Source organism: Passer domesticus, chromosome 13, assembly GCF_036417665.1.
Source record: "Passer domesticus isolate bPasDom1 chromosome 13, bPasDom1.hap1, whole genome shotgun sequence".
NCBI lineage: Eukaryota > Metazoa > Chordata > Aves > Passeriformes > Passeridae > Passer > Passer domesticus.
Window position 1 is genome coordinate 3,480,855 of NC_087486.1, and position 14,770 is coordinate 3,495,624.

The 14,770-nt window shown below is 50.4% G+C and overlaps 1 protein-coding gene across 1 annotated transcript; it reads right to left on the reverse strand.

Moving 5' to 3' along the window:
- Nucleotide 1: 1 nt before the first annotated feature.
- Nucleotides 2-14,733, reverse strand: FAF2 (Fas associated factor family member 2). Its single transcript, XM_064387571.1, has 12 exons — nucleotides 14,577-14,733; nucleotides 14,008-14,543; nucleotides 8,175-8,243; nucleotides 7,623-7,757; nucleotides 7,079-7,155; nucleotides 5,790-5,928; nucleotides 4,429-4,514; nucleotides 4,257-4,348; nucleotides 2,700-2,877; nucleotides 1,670-1,841; nucleotides 1,349-1,492; nucleotides 2-821 (listed from the first exon to the last, which is right to left on the reverse strand). Exons 2-12 carry the CDS (start codon nucleotides 14,068-14,070, stop codon nucleotides 639-641), a joined length of 1,338 nt encoding a protein of 445 aa, XP_064243641.1. The 5' UTR covers nucleotides 14,071-14,543; nucleotides 14,577-14,733; the 3' UTR covers nucleotides 2-638.
- Between the last annotated feature and the right edge of the window lie 37 nt (nucleotides 14,734-14,770).

Genomic DNA, 14,770 nt, shown 5'->3' on the forward strand with positions numbered 1-14,770 from the left:
ATGCTAGAGGCAGAGTTTATTACACTACGCAGGCTAAGAACCCTGGGCAAGGCCCCACATGGGTAAGAATCGAACCAGCTCTTTATCAAAAAGTTAATACTATAGTCAACCCCAATCTCCTTTGGTCATTACAAAGCAAGAGAAATATTAAAAGAACAGTATTTATACACAGAGGGAAGCTGAAGAGAGTCTGTCCAGCCCTTTCCCCCCACCCCAATCCCAGCACGTTCCGGTGCTCGGTCTTGTGTCTCTCAGGAGCAGCAGAGTATCAAATCTTCACAAGATGTTGGGTTGCTGGGGTTTTATTATTATTGTCATCAATAAAAGCAATAATTACCAAGAGCTGCCATTCCTGTTCCTCCCCAGGGAGGGTGGAGGGGCAACACCAGCTCCCCCCTGTGTGCCCCCCGTGCAGGGGATGGCCGTGCGCTCGCGTCCTCTCGCCAGCGCACGCAGCACAGCTGGCACAGGCCATGTGGTCTCTGATCCCTCGTTTGTACGCAGTCTTTTAAAAAAAATATTGTATTATAATAATAATATGAATTTCTCTTTCCGTTTTGTGTCTTCTGGAAAAAAAAAACAAAACAAAAAAACAAACGAAACAACAAAACAAACAAAAACAAAACCAAAAAGAAGTGTCAATCGTCCGTGAGGTCCTGCACAAAGAGGACTTCCGTGTGGCTGAGTCCCGCCTCCTGCAGCGTGGGAGGGTTGGGCCACTCCTCTGTAGGGAGGCAGGGCAGGACACGGCGAGGGAAGTTGGCCTCAATCTGGAACTTCTCCGGGCTTTCTTTCAAGGAGAACAGGAAGTCGTGGATCACCTGGGAAAGAAACACAGAAGTTACTGCCAGCTGGGGGAGCAGTGACACAGCCAGAGTGAATCCCTGGCATCTCGTGGGGGAAGGTTCCCAAATTTGCACCATCACTGCACTGTACACCTGAGACAGCCATTTCCTTGGCACACATGAAACTGGGCTTAACACAGAGCACTGGGGAGACCAGACACTGTTTCTGACTATTCCTACACCTTTGTTTCACAGGAAGCAGTGGCATTGCAGAATGTTAAGGGTTGGAAGGGACCTTAAAGATCATCAAGTCCCACCCTGCCCTGTCATGGGCAGAGACACCTTCCAGCTTTTCAGGAGGCCAAAAAAGCTTCTTCCACATTTTCTCCCCTTCCAAGCTGGTGGAACCAGGCCCTACAGCACTCTCTTTACCAAGGAGCAGCTCTGCCTGCCAAGGCTCTCAGCAAAGGTCACCACATTTGGCAAGCCCAAGGGAAAAAAGCCACCTGCAAGTCCTTCAGCCCCTTGCTCTGGAAGGGCCCCCAGCTCTGCCCCACGCTCACCGTCAATGACTGTGTGAAGTGGAATCGCCGCTCCACTCTGGAATCGTTAGGCAGCTTGAAAATGATCTTGACGCTCTCGGGGTCGTCGGGATGCGGCTCTGGAGGAAGGCATTCCGACTTCCTCTCCTTCTCCTCCTGCAGTGTCTGCAAGGCAAGGGGGAGCAGGAGCAATGGCTGTGCACTCAGCTGACCTTTGTGCCTGTCCCCTGCAGCGCTGCTGCTCCAGGAGCCTCAGGAATGCTCAAGCCCCAAGCAATCCCTACTGCAGGCCAGGCATCCCACAGGACACTGCAGCCCCTCCTGCAGCCCCTCTGCTCTCACCTGCCGCCGCCTCTCCTCTGCCAGTTTTTGCTGCTGCACTTCCTCCTCCTTCTTCTTCTTCCTCTCCCTTTCCTCCTTCTTCTTGCGCTCCTTTTCCTGGTCTGCACGCAAGGATGCCAGATATGCCTCATCCTGCTGCTGCCTCAGGACTTGGGTTTGGTTCCTCTCTTCCCTGCAAACACGAGTGGGAAGTGGTCAGGGCTAACAGGCCTAAGGTGAGGGGATGGCACCCAAGGGTGCAGGGACAGCCTCCAACTCAGAGAAGCACACAGCAGGCAATGCCTTGGGGTACCACAAGCTCCCAAAAGGCCAAGCCAGGTCCCCACAGTCCCTCACACTCAAACTGCTTCCCAGGGGTGGGTAGAACTGAACTTAAAAGGCATTCTGAACCTCTGCAGCTTTGCAGAGCTGACAGCACAAGAACAGTGCCCAGGATTCCTGCCTCATATTTGAGACTCTTCCTGGTTTCATCTCCTTCAGGTAATTCCTTGCACATTTTATAAACTGGAATGTGTTACTGGGTCCTCACACAGAGCATGGGGCAGAGGAGGGAGAGACAAAGTCAAATGTAGGATCCTGTTTTGGATGCAACCTGTACATCCCTAAGAGTCACCAGGGACTTGTCAGGCCCCACCAGAAAAGCAGCCAGAGTTCAGCACAGCCAGCCCAGGGAGCAGCACAGAGCTGTGGACAGCAGCTCTCCTGCCTGCAATGCCCTTGCTCCCACTTGGCTCCTACTGGCTATTGTCCAAGCTTTCCCTGCAAAGCTCCAGCATGCCAAAGGTGTGCTCCAATTGCAGAGAACAGAGTACTGACACCCACCTTTCAGTGGTGGGATTGTGTGTGCAGCACTTCTGGCTCCCTGGCTATAAGATGGCCTGACTTTGTGGACTGATGATGCCCCTGGCAAGAGGAGAGCCCATGGGCTGTGTTACAGACAGGAGGTGCTGAGCTCTGTGCCTACACACGGTGTCTGGAGGGAGGAAGCCATGCTGTGGTTTGTGCTGCTGGAGCTCTGCTCCCACCCTACCTTTCCAGGCGCTCGGACACCAGGTACGTCTGGTTGGCATCCATGATGAACATGAGCTGGTTGATGAGGTCATCAGCCTGGATGAGGCCTTCCAGCCGCCCCACCACGGTCATCCTGCGGTCCTTGAGCATGATGACAGCCAGGAACGGGTACGTGTTCTCCCGCAGGGCCTGCGACACTGCCAACAGCACAGGCGTCACCACCCCGGCCACCAGGGCCACAGCACAAATGCCTCCCAGCACGGGGGGCCAAGGAAAGCACCTTCCCCAGACATTCTCTCTTCCAAGGCAAAAAAGGCCTCAGGCTCCATTTTGGAAATTATACCCTGTAAGCTGGCAAAGGGAGGAAATGGCTTTGGGAGCACAAATAGTGATGGGAAAAAACCCAAGATTTCAAGTAACCAAAAAAGGCTCTTTTAACTCAAGCAGGAAGGAAGTAAATGGCTCTGAATGTCCATTGAAAATGGGACAAAGCCATGGGTTTAAACTGCAGGAAGAGAAACACAGGACAAGTACATGTAAACATTTGCTCAGGTGATTAGGGATGGTTGGGCTCTGGAAGAAACTGCCATGGGGGAGATGGCAGTTTGTCCACATTGAACATTTCTGAACAAATTTAGGTTGGCTTTGCTGGAGGCAGGCTCTGTCTGAAGCAGGGAATGGAACAGATGATGTGATAAGTTACTGTTCACATATGGCTGTTGATCCCCTCCTTAAAACACACACGGTACATCATGCAGCTTGGAGCCTTTGTTACCAATGGAGCCCCAAACAAAATCACAGCAGCTCAGGGATTAAACAGAAGGTCATGATCCCTTCCAGCTCTGCTTCCCAGGCTGTGACTCCAAAGCATTGCAGCAATGAAACAGGAATAAGTCAAAGACTGTCTCCTCAGAGAGCTCTTCTCTCAAGTTGTTGATAACTGGGAGCAGAACTATGGAGCCAAGAGTGACCCAAAAGTAGCATTTTCCTGACCATGAAACAGAAATGGTGGAAGCAACACAGGAGCCATGAACAGAACACTGGGAAAAGGCTCCACTTGCAACAAATCCGTACCAAAATGCTGTCTGGCCAGGTATCAACAGCTCTCAAACACTGTAGGCTTTTGAGGAGACACAGAGGCTGCTTGTGGATTAAGGTGACTGTTTCAGAAAGGGAAAGAATGCAACTAACAAGTCCTCCCTGGCCTCAGGCGCCACAGTGTTTAAGGACAGATCTAGCTGGATACTTGTTTCTCCACTCAGTTTATCCCCAGCACACACCCACCAACTCCCATTGACAAGGCACTGAAAGCAGCCTAAATGCCCACAGCAATGAGCACAGAACTACAACTGCCCAGAAACACAGAAGGGTGGAGGTGAAGATCAGAATGCCTTTCTCTGGCATCCAAACCTTTTGAGATATCCCAGGAAACCAACACATGTATTTCCCCATGCAATCCTGAAATCTGTTGTATTTTGTTCAAGAGAGTGTTTCACATGTGTAAATTTGTCAAAGAGCATCTGGCTTGTTCCAGGGACAGAAAGGGACAGGTAAAGCCCAGGAGGGACACACTCACCTCTGTATCCCTCTGGTTTATTGGTTGAGCAAGCCCAGAAGAGCATTCTAGTGTTGATGAGGGTGATGACCTCAGGTGCACACAGTGTATTGCTGGGGGATGAGAAGAGACCACGTGAGGGAAGCTGCATTTCCAGTACAAAGACAACTATTTGGGAAATTCTCCTACCTACCGGCAGAACTCATCTGTGTCCTGGTGGTCATCCCCATGAAGATAAACCAACAGGAAGCGCAGCTCCCGCTTGGCATCGTTCAGGGCCTTGGCACAAGAGCAGAGGAGGTAAAGTTACAGGATGTCTGGGCAAGGGGAAGGCAGCACCCACAAGGCTTGTGTGACCCAGGCCATTACTCTGCCACTAGAGTGGTTTTAGTGAAGCAGCAGTGGAGGATGAACCTGTCAGACCTTCTAAATAAACCTTTATTTAAGAGGGCTACAGTGGTGTTCTCTCGTGTCCTCTCAGGATGTGGCTTTGGGGAACACTGAGCTCAGACTGAAGCTGGGTAGGCAATGGCATGGACTGACACCTCAGCTGCCTCACCAGACTCAGCTAGCAGTGAAGAACCTCCTCCACCCCTTGACTCCCAGTGGCCAAGGCTGAGCTTTCCCTTGAGCCTGCATAGGACACAATCTTCAGATCACACCAAATGAAAATTCTGTTAAAACAGGTAATAAATAATGCTGCAGGCCCCTCAAAAAACAGACAACAAAGAAAAGCATCTCTCCCTTTCCACATCTATAGTGTCTGGATTCCACCCACCCAAGAGCATTTTTAAGAAGACCACAGGATAAGTGCACAATATGCTCCCTGTTTTACTGGCACTGAGTTTTGGTAGCCTAACCATTCCACAATTACTTGAGTCTGCATTCCAGGAATGACAGAGGAGCCTAGAGGAGCTGCAGAGGCAGTGAGCTCCATCACTGTGCAGTGTGGAGCAGACAGGCACTGACACTTGGGAAGCAGTGCTGATCCAACTGTCTGATGGGATGCTCTGCAGGAGACCCTTCCCTTGGCCAGGCTGAGAGAAGCTGTGCAAGAGGCAGTGTCCATGGGGATGTCCCTCTTTACAGAGAGCCCCCTCAGATTTGATACATGGAACACTCACCTCCCATAATTTCTTAGGGGCTCCCTCTCAATTCTGAGGCCCTGCACTGTTGTGAAGTTGCACTGTGATACAAGCCCAGGCAGTTAATCCCAATTTGGTGAACAGAAGGACAGACTCTGGCACAGCACACCAGTTTATAAAAACAAAGGCAGGATTACAAAGAAAAGCTGTCGGCTACAGAGTCACACAGACGGTCGAGGAACAGCCAGAGCAGCTTTGCTTTCCAACTTTGCAGGCTTGGCAAACCATCAAGCCTGGCAGACACTGGTTTCCCAATACACTTGTTCACTAGCTCTCCATTACCCTGTTAAGAGAGTTAGGGGATAAATGCTAGGCTTGTAGATGAAAAGCAATTTTGCCATGTAGGCCCTGATACCATGTGGCAAAATCACCACTCCCCAGCACCTGTGCACCAACACATGACACTGACCTGGCTGTAAGTCCCCTGGTAGAAGACAGGGTGTATCCTCCCATACTTTTCCTCAAACATATGAATAAACGAAATAATGTCACCCACTGGGTCGGTGACCCGACTACGAGGATCAGGGCGTATAAAACGCAGAGCAAACCTAGGAAGGAAGCAAAGGACACTGGAATTTCAGCTCACTGCCTTCTTGAGGCACAGGTTTTCTTTTCTACAGATAGTCACTGGGATTCACAAAGAGGAAAAAAGTCATAGCTGAGACCCTTGAACATTTATAACCTGAACCTAAACTGACATCCGCTCCAAACTGATACCAGTGCTACAGAACCAACCCCAAGGAGGATTCATCTCATGCCAGGGATCAGTAAGGATCCAAGTTCTGTGTGATTAAACAGTTTCAGCTTCCTCTGAAGCATCAGGCATAAGCCACACCAACAGCAGGAGGTTTGAAGAATTTAGTCAAAGATGGGCTGTTAAAAGCCACAGAGTTTTGTCCAGATAACTTTGAAAACTGCATTTTTCCTAATCCAGAACTAAGAATTCCAATGTAAAAAGAGTTGCAGGAAGAGAACATTACACTATGAGTCCTATGAAACTGTCATTCCTCTGAAGCTGAAAAAGCTTCACTGCAAGGCAGATATCAGTGTTGTTTAGTTCTACTGATGCACAGAAGATACACTGAACTTTGGAAATGTCTTTAACAGGGAAAAAAGTAATAAAACAGGGAAAACTGCCAAACCATGCCAGATGGCAGGACTGCTGGCTATTTACCACCACTACCATTCCCTTTTCCCTCTATCAATGCTGTAAAGGAGACAAGGAGAATTAGTGCTTTGGGGCAGTAAAAGGAGAAGAGGCAATAGACACCAAAGGGAACAAAGCAGAGGTGTTTACAGTTTGGGTTTTGCCAAATAACATCCAGGAATTAGGGCAGGTTAACCTGCTGCCCAGCCCAACGGGACATGATCCTGATGTTTGTCCAAGAACACCAAACAGCTGGACACTGTTTTGCAACCCCTTTGTGTGGCACTCAGACTGCAAAGCTCAGTGGAGTTAGAGATCCAATTAAACACTTCATTTACAGAGCTGCAAGGTGCTCTTTTCCTCTGCAACATGATTTATTTCTTACTAAACAGCACAGGAACTTCACAAGGCCACAGATAATGCCAGTTAAGGAAACAAATGGAAAATCTGCCATGAGGCTTAAAGATCTAAGTGACAGAGATCCAGCCAAATCTGAGCTAGTGTGTTCCCTAATGCAGTCAATAAGTGAGTCAGCACAAACAAGGACTTACCTAAATATATCAAGTAACGTGTAATATGTAAATCGGAATGGAAGCATTATGAAGTAGTAACCCCATCCTAACAGGCCCTGCAATTACAAATAAGGAATTAATTTTCTTAACTGTACAAAAAGACTAACAGCACCAAGTCTTACAGGTGCACATGCAAATTTGTTTGTAAAACATTAATGAAAATAATACTGTATTCTAGTTAATATACATTTAAGGGGGGCTCTAGAAAGAAAAACATAATCACTGCCACATGGAGGGGACAGTCCTTTGCTCCCATTCCACTGATCAAAAGGCTTTACTACACCACAGCAAGACAGTCTATGACAAAAAAAAGTCCTCATGCTGTGAATCACAGCATGGAGAAAACCTCCACAGCAGTAACAGAAACTGAAGGAATAGCTCTACATTTTGTTTTCGTAAGATAAATTATTTAGAAAGGAGATAACAGCATGCAAAGAAAACAATATCTTTCCCTGCTTGCAGGTTCTGTACTCATAGAGAGTCAGCCAAGAAGCAGGACAAAATCCACGGTAAGATAACTTGCCCTTGGCTGTGGCCTTGAGACAACGTAGCTGTAGATCCTGTGGTCAGCTGTATTGACCTGCAACGGCCGCAGGGGAGGAGGATTAAAGACACTTGGGACACCCTCTTGCTCGTTCAGCCGGTCCTGCACAGCTGCCTTTGACACAAGAAAGAGCAAAGGGAGGTTTCAGGCATTTTATGGTTTTTATACTTTGGACAGTGACAGTGGGTACTACTTGTCCACAGCCCCAGGGCACTGGATAAGCACAACTCCTGACAAACAGCAAGCACCAGGGCTCTTTTCCATGTGGGAAGCCTTCTCCATGGCAGCCAGCACACAGGCTCCACGGGAGCCACATCGTGTGCCAGCCAAGGGATTGTTCACAGCCACAGTGACTCTGCTGTGTTTGGCTGAATCCAGCTCTCCAGAGGTGTGGAGATACAGCTCCAAAGAGCTACTTGGGTAAATCCAGGGGGGACAGATTAATCTTACTGGTAGGGGCCCCCCTCCCACAGAGAGCTGTGTTTAATCCAGGTGCTTGGAAACTGCTACAAGTCTCATTTTCAGTGGTACCTCTATGTTCCAGTTGTGCTGCTCCAGTGTGTGGCGACATTGGTCCATGGACTCTATGCCAGTCAAGTCCTAAAGAAGGAGAATAAAAGCAGATGAGTGGCAGGAAGTGCTGCATTCTGACTGCTCTTACCAAGGCATGAGCACATGATGGGAGTTACCACAACACATTATCACAATGCCCAGTTTTTAAGTGCCCTGCTCTGAGTTTAAGAGCAGAGTGACCCTAAACACACAGGAGGCCTCAAACAGGCCTTTGCACTCTGCCAGCACCAGCCAACTCAGTGTGCCCAAGGTCTGTCACTACCACAGCACTCAGCAGTCAAGGGTTTAACACCATACTGCCCACAGGCTTCACTCTGAAAAGATGTGCCAGGCCAATGCCCTCAAACATCATCTTGAACTCAAAATACAGACAAAGCACTTCTGAAAACTCAAGATGACTGTTACTCCACTCACTGCCAGCATAAACAGAAACTAAAACCAAAACGAGCCAGGCATTACTGAAGGTGATGTGCCCAGCACCACAGGGGAAGTAAAAAAGTATAGTAAACAGTGGAGTAAAAAAAGCAGGAACAGTCCAACACAGGGCCTGAAACAGAGAACAGCCCAAACACACCGACAAACCTCAAAGCCACTGGGTGTATTTTAGCCCTGTGCCAATCAGAATTTCTGCACAGGAGATCAAACAATTGTGTCTGTTGTTACAGGAAGCCACATCAGCATCTCCCGAACAAAGGTCTGCTGAAGGGAACACCCTGTCACTGTGCCACAGAAACATCTCTCCCCACTGCACTTGCTTTAAGGTCTGAGCAGATGTTTTCCCTGCTTCCTTGAAAAGCCCCTGATGCACTCCTGAGAGGCTGACCAGTTAAGAATGCACTGGATTGTTTTTTTTACTGGAGAAGGATGGTGCATCTATTCCCCTCCCTGCCCCCAGTCATACATTCCACATGCCATTTCCACCCGAGTAACAAACACTGTGGACAAATGCCCTATTCAATCTCTGGGCTCAGTTCAAACTTTTGAGCATTTCTTGGCTTCTTTCTCACAAAGTCTCCAGATCAACACCTTCTCTCCAATCTACTGGGCAAAAATCACTGTTTCATTCTGCTGCACAGAACCAATCAGACTGTTTAAAGCACTGTGACTGCAGAAGTTCAGAAAAAAAAGCACTTCAAGTCACTGTTCAGTGGTGTATAAATATTTATTAAAAAGTAAGTCTGCTGCAAGCCTTGCAAGGGAACACTGCAGAACTGGATTTCACAGAAGAAATAAAGCTCAGTGAACTCAGCTGTTGTTGCTAGAATACCTTTTATTATCACTCAGTTTAATCATTTAATGTTTTAGTTTAGCTATCTTTCTTTGAAGATCTGCTTCACATAGTAAAATTTAGGGTTTGTATTCTGACTTTATTTTTTTTATTCAATTTATTTTGCATTCTGACTTTATTTTTTTAACCTGAATGCCTATAGCAGGCACTTCATTGTCTTTTTAGAAGGACACCATGAAAGGCACCTGCAATCTACTCAATTAATTGATTTTACAGTGGAGTCACAATGTGTTTATTCCAAAGCCTTGAAACTCTTCTGATCACCACCCCTCAATACCCTGGAAATTCTGCTGGTGTTCACAAAGTTTACAAGATTCAGAAACTCATTTACACCTTTGTTTCTAAACGCCTGGATTATCTGTGAGCACTAAGAACATCACTGAGCATTCCCTACTTTTTAAATGATGCAAAATTCTTCTGCAGCTTTAGGTCAGAAAGCAGCAGAGCTATCAAGAAGCAGTTAATGAGCACGGAATCACTGCAGCGTTTGCCAGCCCGTCTGAGTTCCACAGAGACACCAGAGCCAGCCAACGTCACCCCTCCTGATCACCACCACACTGACAGGCAGCTCCAGCCACTTCTCAGTCTTCTACAGCAGCTCTCCAGGGAGGTGAATTTCCTTTTATTTTTTTTCCCTTAGCATCTTAATTCAGCTGCTTTCAACCCAAACCAGAAGTGACAAAGCCACTCCAAGCAGCACGGTGTGAGCGCTCCCGCCACTCGTCTGATCAATGAGGCTTCACAATTAAACACTGCAGGAAAAGCTGCCGGGCAAAGGCAGCTTTTAACACTCAGCACTTGCTGGCTGTTACTCTGGTGTGCTCCACTGGACACACCACAGCTCCACCAGGGCCTGGGAGACACACCAGGGCTCAGAATGACCCACACCCGCTGTTAGGAATGGCAGGACCACAGTTCAACTGCCACTTCAGACAACTCTTGCTGCCAAACACTGATACTGGTCATTATCACCCCCACGGCATTCCTGCTGCCCCTGCTTCACCAAGTCATGGAAACAGATCAGAAACTGAAAAATCCACATTATTTCCACTGCCTCAGCATCTCTGGTGATCTTTGTTCAGCTGCAAACTTACACATGTGGCAAACCAGCACATTCTCAGTATCATCAGGGCTAAGAGAATAACCAGCATCTTCAAACCTTGCTGCTCTGATCTCTTATCAGCTGCCTTTAAGAGCATGGATCTTACAGACACAGTAAGTAGTTAAAATTAGTCCCATTAAACCAGCACACCCAAACCTTCAAATAAATCCAAGCTCAACACAGTGGCCAATATTTCAAAAAACAAAATATTAAATTCCACAAATGCCAGAAAAGCTCAATAGTGCCTTCAGAACCACGACACAAAGCAAGAGTGTTATTGTAAAGCATAAGGAAGTTTTTGCTGGAGGTAGTTATTTGTATCTCACCTTTGAGACTGCTCACAATCTTCTCAATACTGAAGCAGTGGAAAGTACAATTTCATGCTTCAAAAGCAGAAGGAATACCCCTGAGTGGACAAAGGTTGTAAACTGGACTTACGAAACCGTCGCCTCGGATCCGATGTCGACACAGCCCAGGAGATGCAAATCCACAGGAATAACTGGCACTGCTCTCACTGCCCAACCCACTGCCAAATCCCAGAGAATTACTTTCCAAGGGTAAAGAACATCTGAGTTCTAACTGGAAAAATGCCTTAACCAAGGGTTTCTCATTGCATATTACAGCAAATGCCTTTCTGAGGGTTTGATGGATACACTGAGTGGGAAAGCTGCCTGGAGTTTCATGTTTCCTCCTTCCCCTAAATCAGAGCCATATCCAGCCTTGAGCACTCTGTTGTCCCCAGCTGAAGTCAGACATTATATGAGTGCCAACTCTCTTGCAAATAACACTCCATTACTTTACATTAGCATATTACAATATCAGACATCAGCCCCAGTGTAATGGGCACAGATCAATAACCAGATCCCAGAAAAGCTGCTCCACTCTTTCTTCCATCTCCCAAATGAATCACATCTCCACAGCTTTCCTACACTGTTCACAGCAAACTTCTCTCTCCAAATGTCAGGACAGCGAGGTCTTGACAGATGAAAAATGTAGATGCTTTTATTCCCTTGCATTATTAGCCAGCTCTCTGGCAGTAAATGGGAGGCTGAAAGCATGCAAGAGGCTTTGCTGCTTTCATTTCAAGTTTATCCCAGTTCTCTCCACTGTTTTTCCCTTTACTCACCTGCCCCAGCATGGTGCAGACAGCTGCCCTGTTCCAGCCCTGCCCACAAGAAGGAAGCTGCTGGTTTCAGCATTCTGCCAGCAAAGCTGTTTGCATGAGCACGACAGAGCCCAGCACACAAACAGGGGTGGAATTAATGCAGAGCAGGCACTAAGCAGAGCTGTGCCCAGCAGCTCAGCCAGGCCAGGACAGGACACTCACCTCTGCCTGGAAAGGTGAACTCTCCAGCAGAAGCAGGATGAACAGTTTAGGGGAGCAGCATCTTCAGCCCAAAGGGCTGGCTGCTGGGTGAACAGCATTCCTTGCTCAGGGCTTCCCTCCCTTTGGCTCTCCATTTCACTGAGGGCCTTCTACTGCTCCTCACTCATCCTTGCCATCCTGCCTTCTTTCCTGGTGTGCTCTGCTGCTCCCATCCCAGTGCAGAGGAATGTAACCCTCTGTGGAAGTGCAGTGCTCTGCCACCATGGAAGGCTGTACAGCCCACTTGTGATGGCACATCACAAAGTGTGAAATCATCCTTGGAAACACTCAAGTGTTCCTGCAAAGTCAGCAGGGATCCCTGAAGGCTTGACTTGTGGCAATGTACAAATTATTTTAACGAGACTTAGCTAATCTCTCCAAACACCTCATTCTTCCTGTTGGAGTCTGAGAAAATAAATCTCTTCCAAGTGGACTGGTTTACGTTTGAGGAAGCAGCAGGACTCACAGCTGAGCCCTGCTCAGCCAGGTGGACACACCAGAGGAGAAGGAACCACCAGTGGGCTCTGCCCTGGAGAGAGCTGATCCAACACAGCCCAGAAGACAGGAGAGGGAGGATCCTGGCTGCTGTCCAAGCCTTCTGGAGCACAGCTTTCACATCTGGCTCTGCACAGCAGTGAAAAAAAAACTCTCCCCTTTCCAGCCTGAGGAGTGTTTCCCTGTGCCTCACCCCAGAGCTTGACAGGAAGCTGGACTGAGGCCTGAATCCCTCCTTCTGCCTCCTCCTGGTTCTGGCAGCCCTCTGTCCCTGACAGGAGCAGGTGGCACTGGGCAACAGGATTACTGCACTCCACAGCTGCCCACAGGGGCTGCAAACAGCAGCAGAGGTGAGAGCAGCTGGTGCTGCCTGTCCAGACTGAGCACCAGGATCTCTCACAGCAAGAGAAAGGGACATTTGTTTGTGCAGAACCCTCAGCAGCAGCACAGGGACAGCAGCACCAGCGCTGCCCTGTGCCCCCAGGCTGTGTTTGATCTCACTGCCCAAAGAGCTCAGCTTGCAGCAGACTCAGAGGGGACAGCTGTAAAGCAAGGCTCCTCCTGGGCCCAGTCACAGGAAAACACCTCAGCAATTAAATTAAATCAGGGCTGTGAATCAGGGGAAGGCAGCTGTGGAATGATGAGCACCTGCTCTGCCCCACCTGGGGAAGGCAGGGCCAGCTGCCCCCCGAGTCCCTTTAAATCTACAGTGACATCCACCCAGCTGCCAGTGCACAGCCTTCAATAAAATCGTGTAAAGCTACAAAAGCAGACAAAGCACCCCTAAAAGTGACCACGGTGTTTGTAAGAGAACTGCAACCCAAGGGATGCCACATGATGTCCCACAGCTCAGAAACAAACCCAGGACACCCGAAGGTAATTTTCACTGCTCAGCACATTTAGTTACTCATCACTGAGCAACCCTGAGCATCTCAGCTGCCCAGCTCTGTTTTCTCCCCAACAAGCCACATCTACAGACTGTGTTTATGCTCATTCATCGGCCACAGGCCCCAGGCCTCACAGAGCAAAGGTGAGGCGACCTTGCCGTGCTGTGCAGCAGACGCAGATCAGATCGCTTCAGTCTCCAGCGGCGTTACCCAACCGCGAGGGGCAGGACCACGCTCCACACAAACCCACCGCATAACTCCCCCTCGGCGCCACGAAAGGCTCCCCAGCTACGACAAGGCGAATTTCCAGACTAATTAAAATGGCCGGGACTTACCAAGGAGTTTTTCCTGCACGGAGTTCGCTGAGCAGCCGCCTCTCGCCTCCACAACTAGCCATGACAGAACACCGCCCCGACAAAGCGTGAGGGGCACGGAGATCTCACTCACCCCGTCAGGACTGGGACCACAGGTGTCTCTCCGCTCACCGTCCCCTCACGCCCAGCTCGACACCCCGCTCCAGGACGGGCCTAGCCGGCTCTGGGAGCCCCGTACCCCCCAGCGCCGGCGGGGCGGGCCCAGCTCAGCCCGTTCCGTGTCCATGCACCGCCTCCCCCGCTCCCGCCGGCCGGCACGGGCCCCCCGGGACGCGGCACCTGGAACTGCAGCAGCTTCTCGGTCTGTTCCGCCGTCAGCTCCCGTTCCTCAGGCGCCGCCATTTTGCTGCCGCCTCTGACCCGCCGCTCCGTCACTCTCCGGAAGTGACGCCGCCCGCCCACACTTCCACCCCAGCCCCGCGCGGCGCGGCCAATGGCTGTTTATCGGCCGCCGCCGGAACTGCCGGGCCGCATTCCGGACACAGCCGAAGTGCTCTAGGGCCTGTCCGGAGATGCCCGAATCCCATCGGCGGCGGTGGCCGCTCTCGGGTTTCCCCGGCGGGCGCACGTAAAGTTCCGAAGAGTGCCGAGCACCGCTCGGGTGTTCCCGGCGGACACACGAGGAGTTCCGAAGCGTGCCAAGGGCTGCTCGGGTGTTCCCGGAACAGGCCGGGGATGAGGGGCAGCCTGTTGCTGTGGGAGCGGGCCCCGAGCCCAAGCGGGGCGGGGGGATATGAGCCGAACACCCCCCGGAGCTGGCTGTGTTCCCGTCACCGCGGGGGCTGCCAGACACCCAGCGGGTCCTGCCCGGGCACCTCCGGTCCCGCCGGGTGGGTCCTGCCCGCTACCTCCGGTCCCGCCGGGTGGGTCCTGCCCGGCACCCCTCGTCCCGCCGGGCCCAAGATGGCGGCGGCCGCTAAGATGGAGGAGGCCGTGAGGGGCCCCCGCTCCCACCCGCAGCTACGAGCGCCCGCGTGAGGGGTCGGCGCGGCGGCACCGCGGCCGGTCGAGCCCCGGGGGAGGCAGGCGGGCAGCCCCGGCT

Coding starts and splice junctions, on each gene's coding strand:
- FAF2 (XM_064387571.1), bottom strand. CDS start 14,070: ATGGCGGCGCCTGAGGAACGGGAGCTGACGGCGGAACAGACCGAGAAG. Junction 4,349..4,428: donor GACACAGATGAGTTCTGCCG/GTAGGTAGGAGA, acceptor CTCATCCCCCAG/CAATACACTGTGTGCACCTG. Junction 1,842..2,699: donor GTGTCCGAGCGCCTGGAAAG/GTAGGGTGGGAG, acceptor TCGTGTTTGCAG/GGAAGAGAGGAACCAAACCC.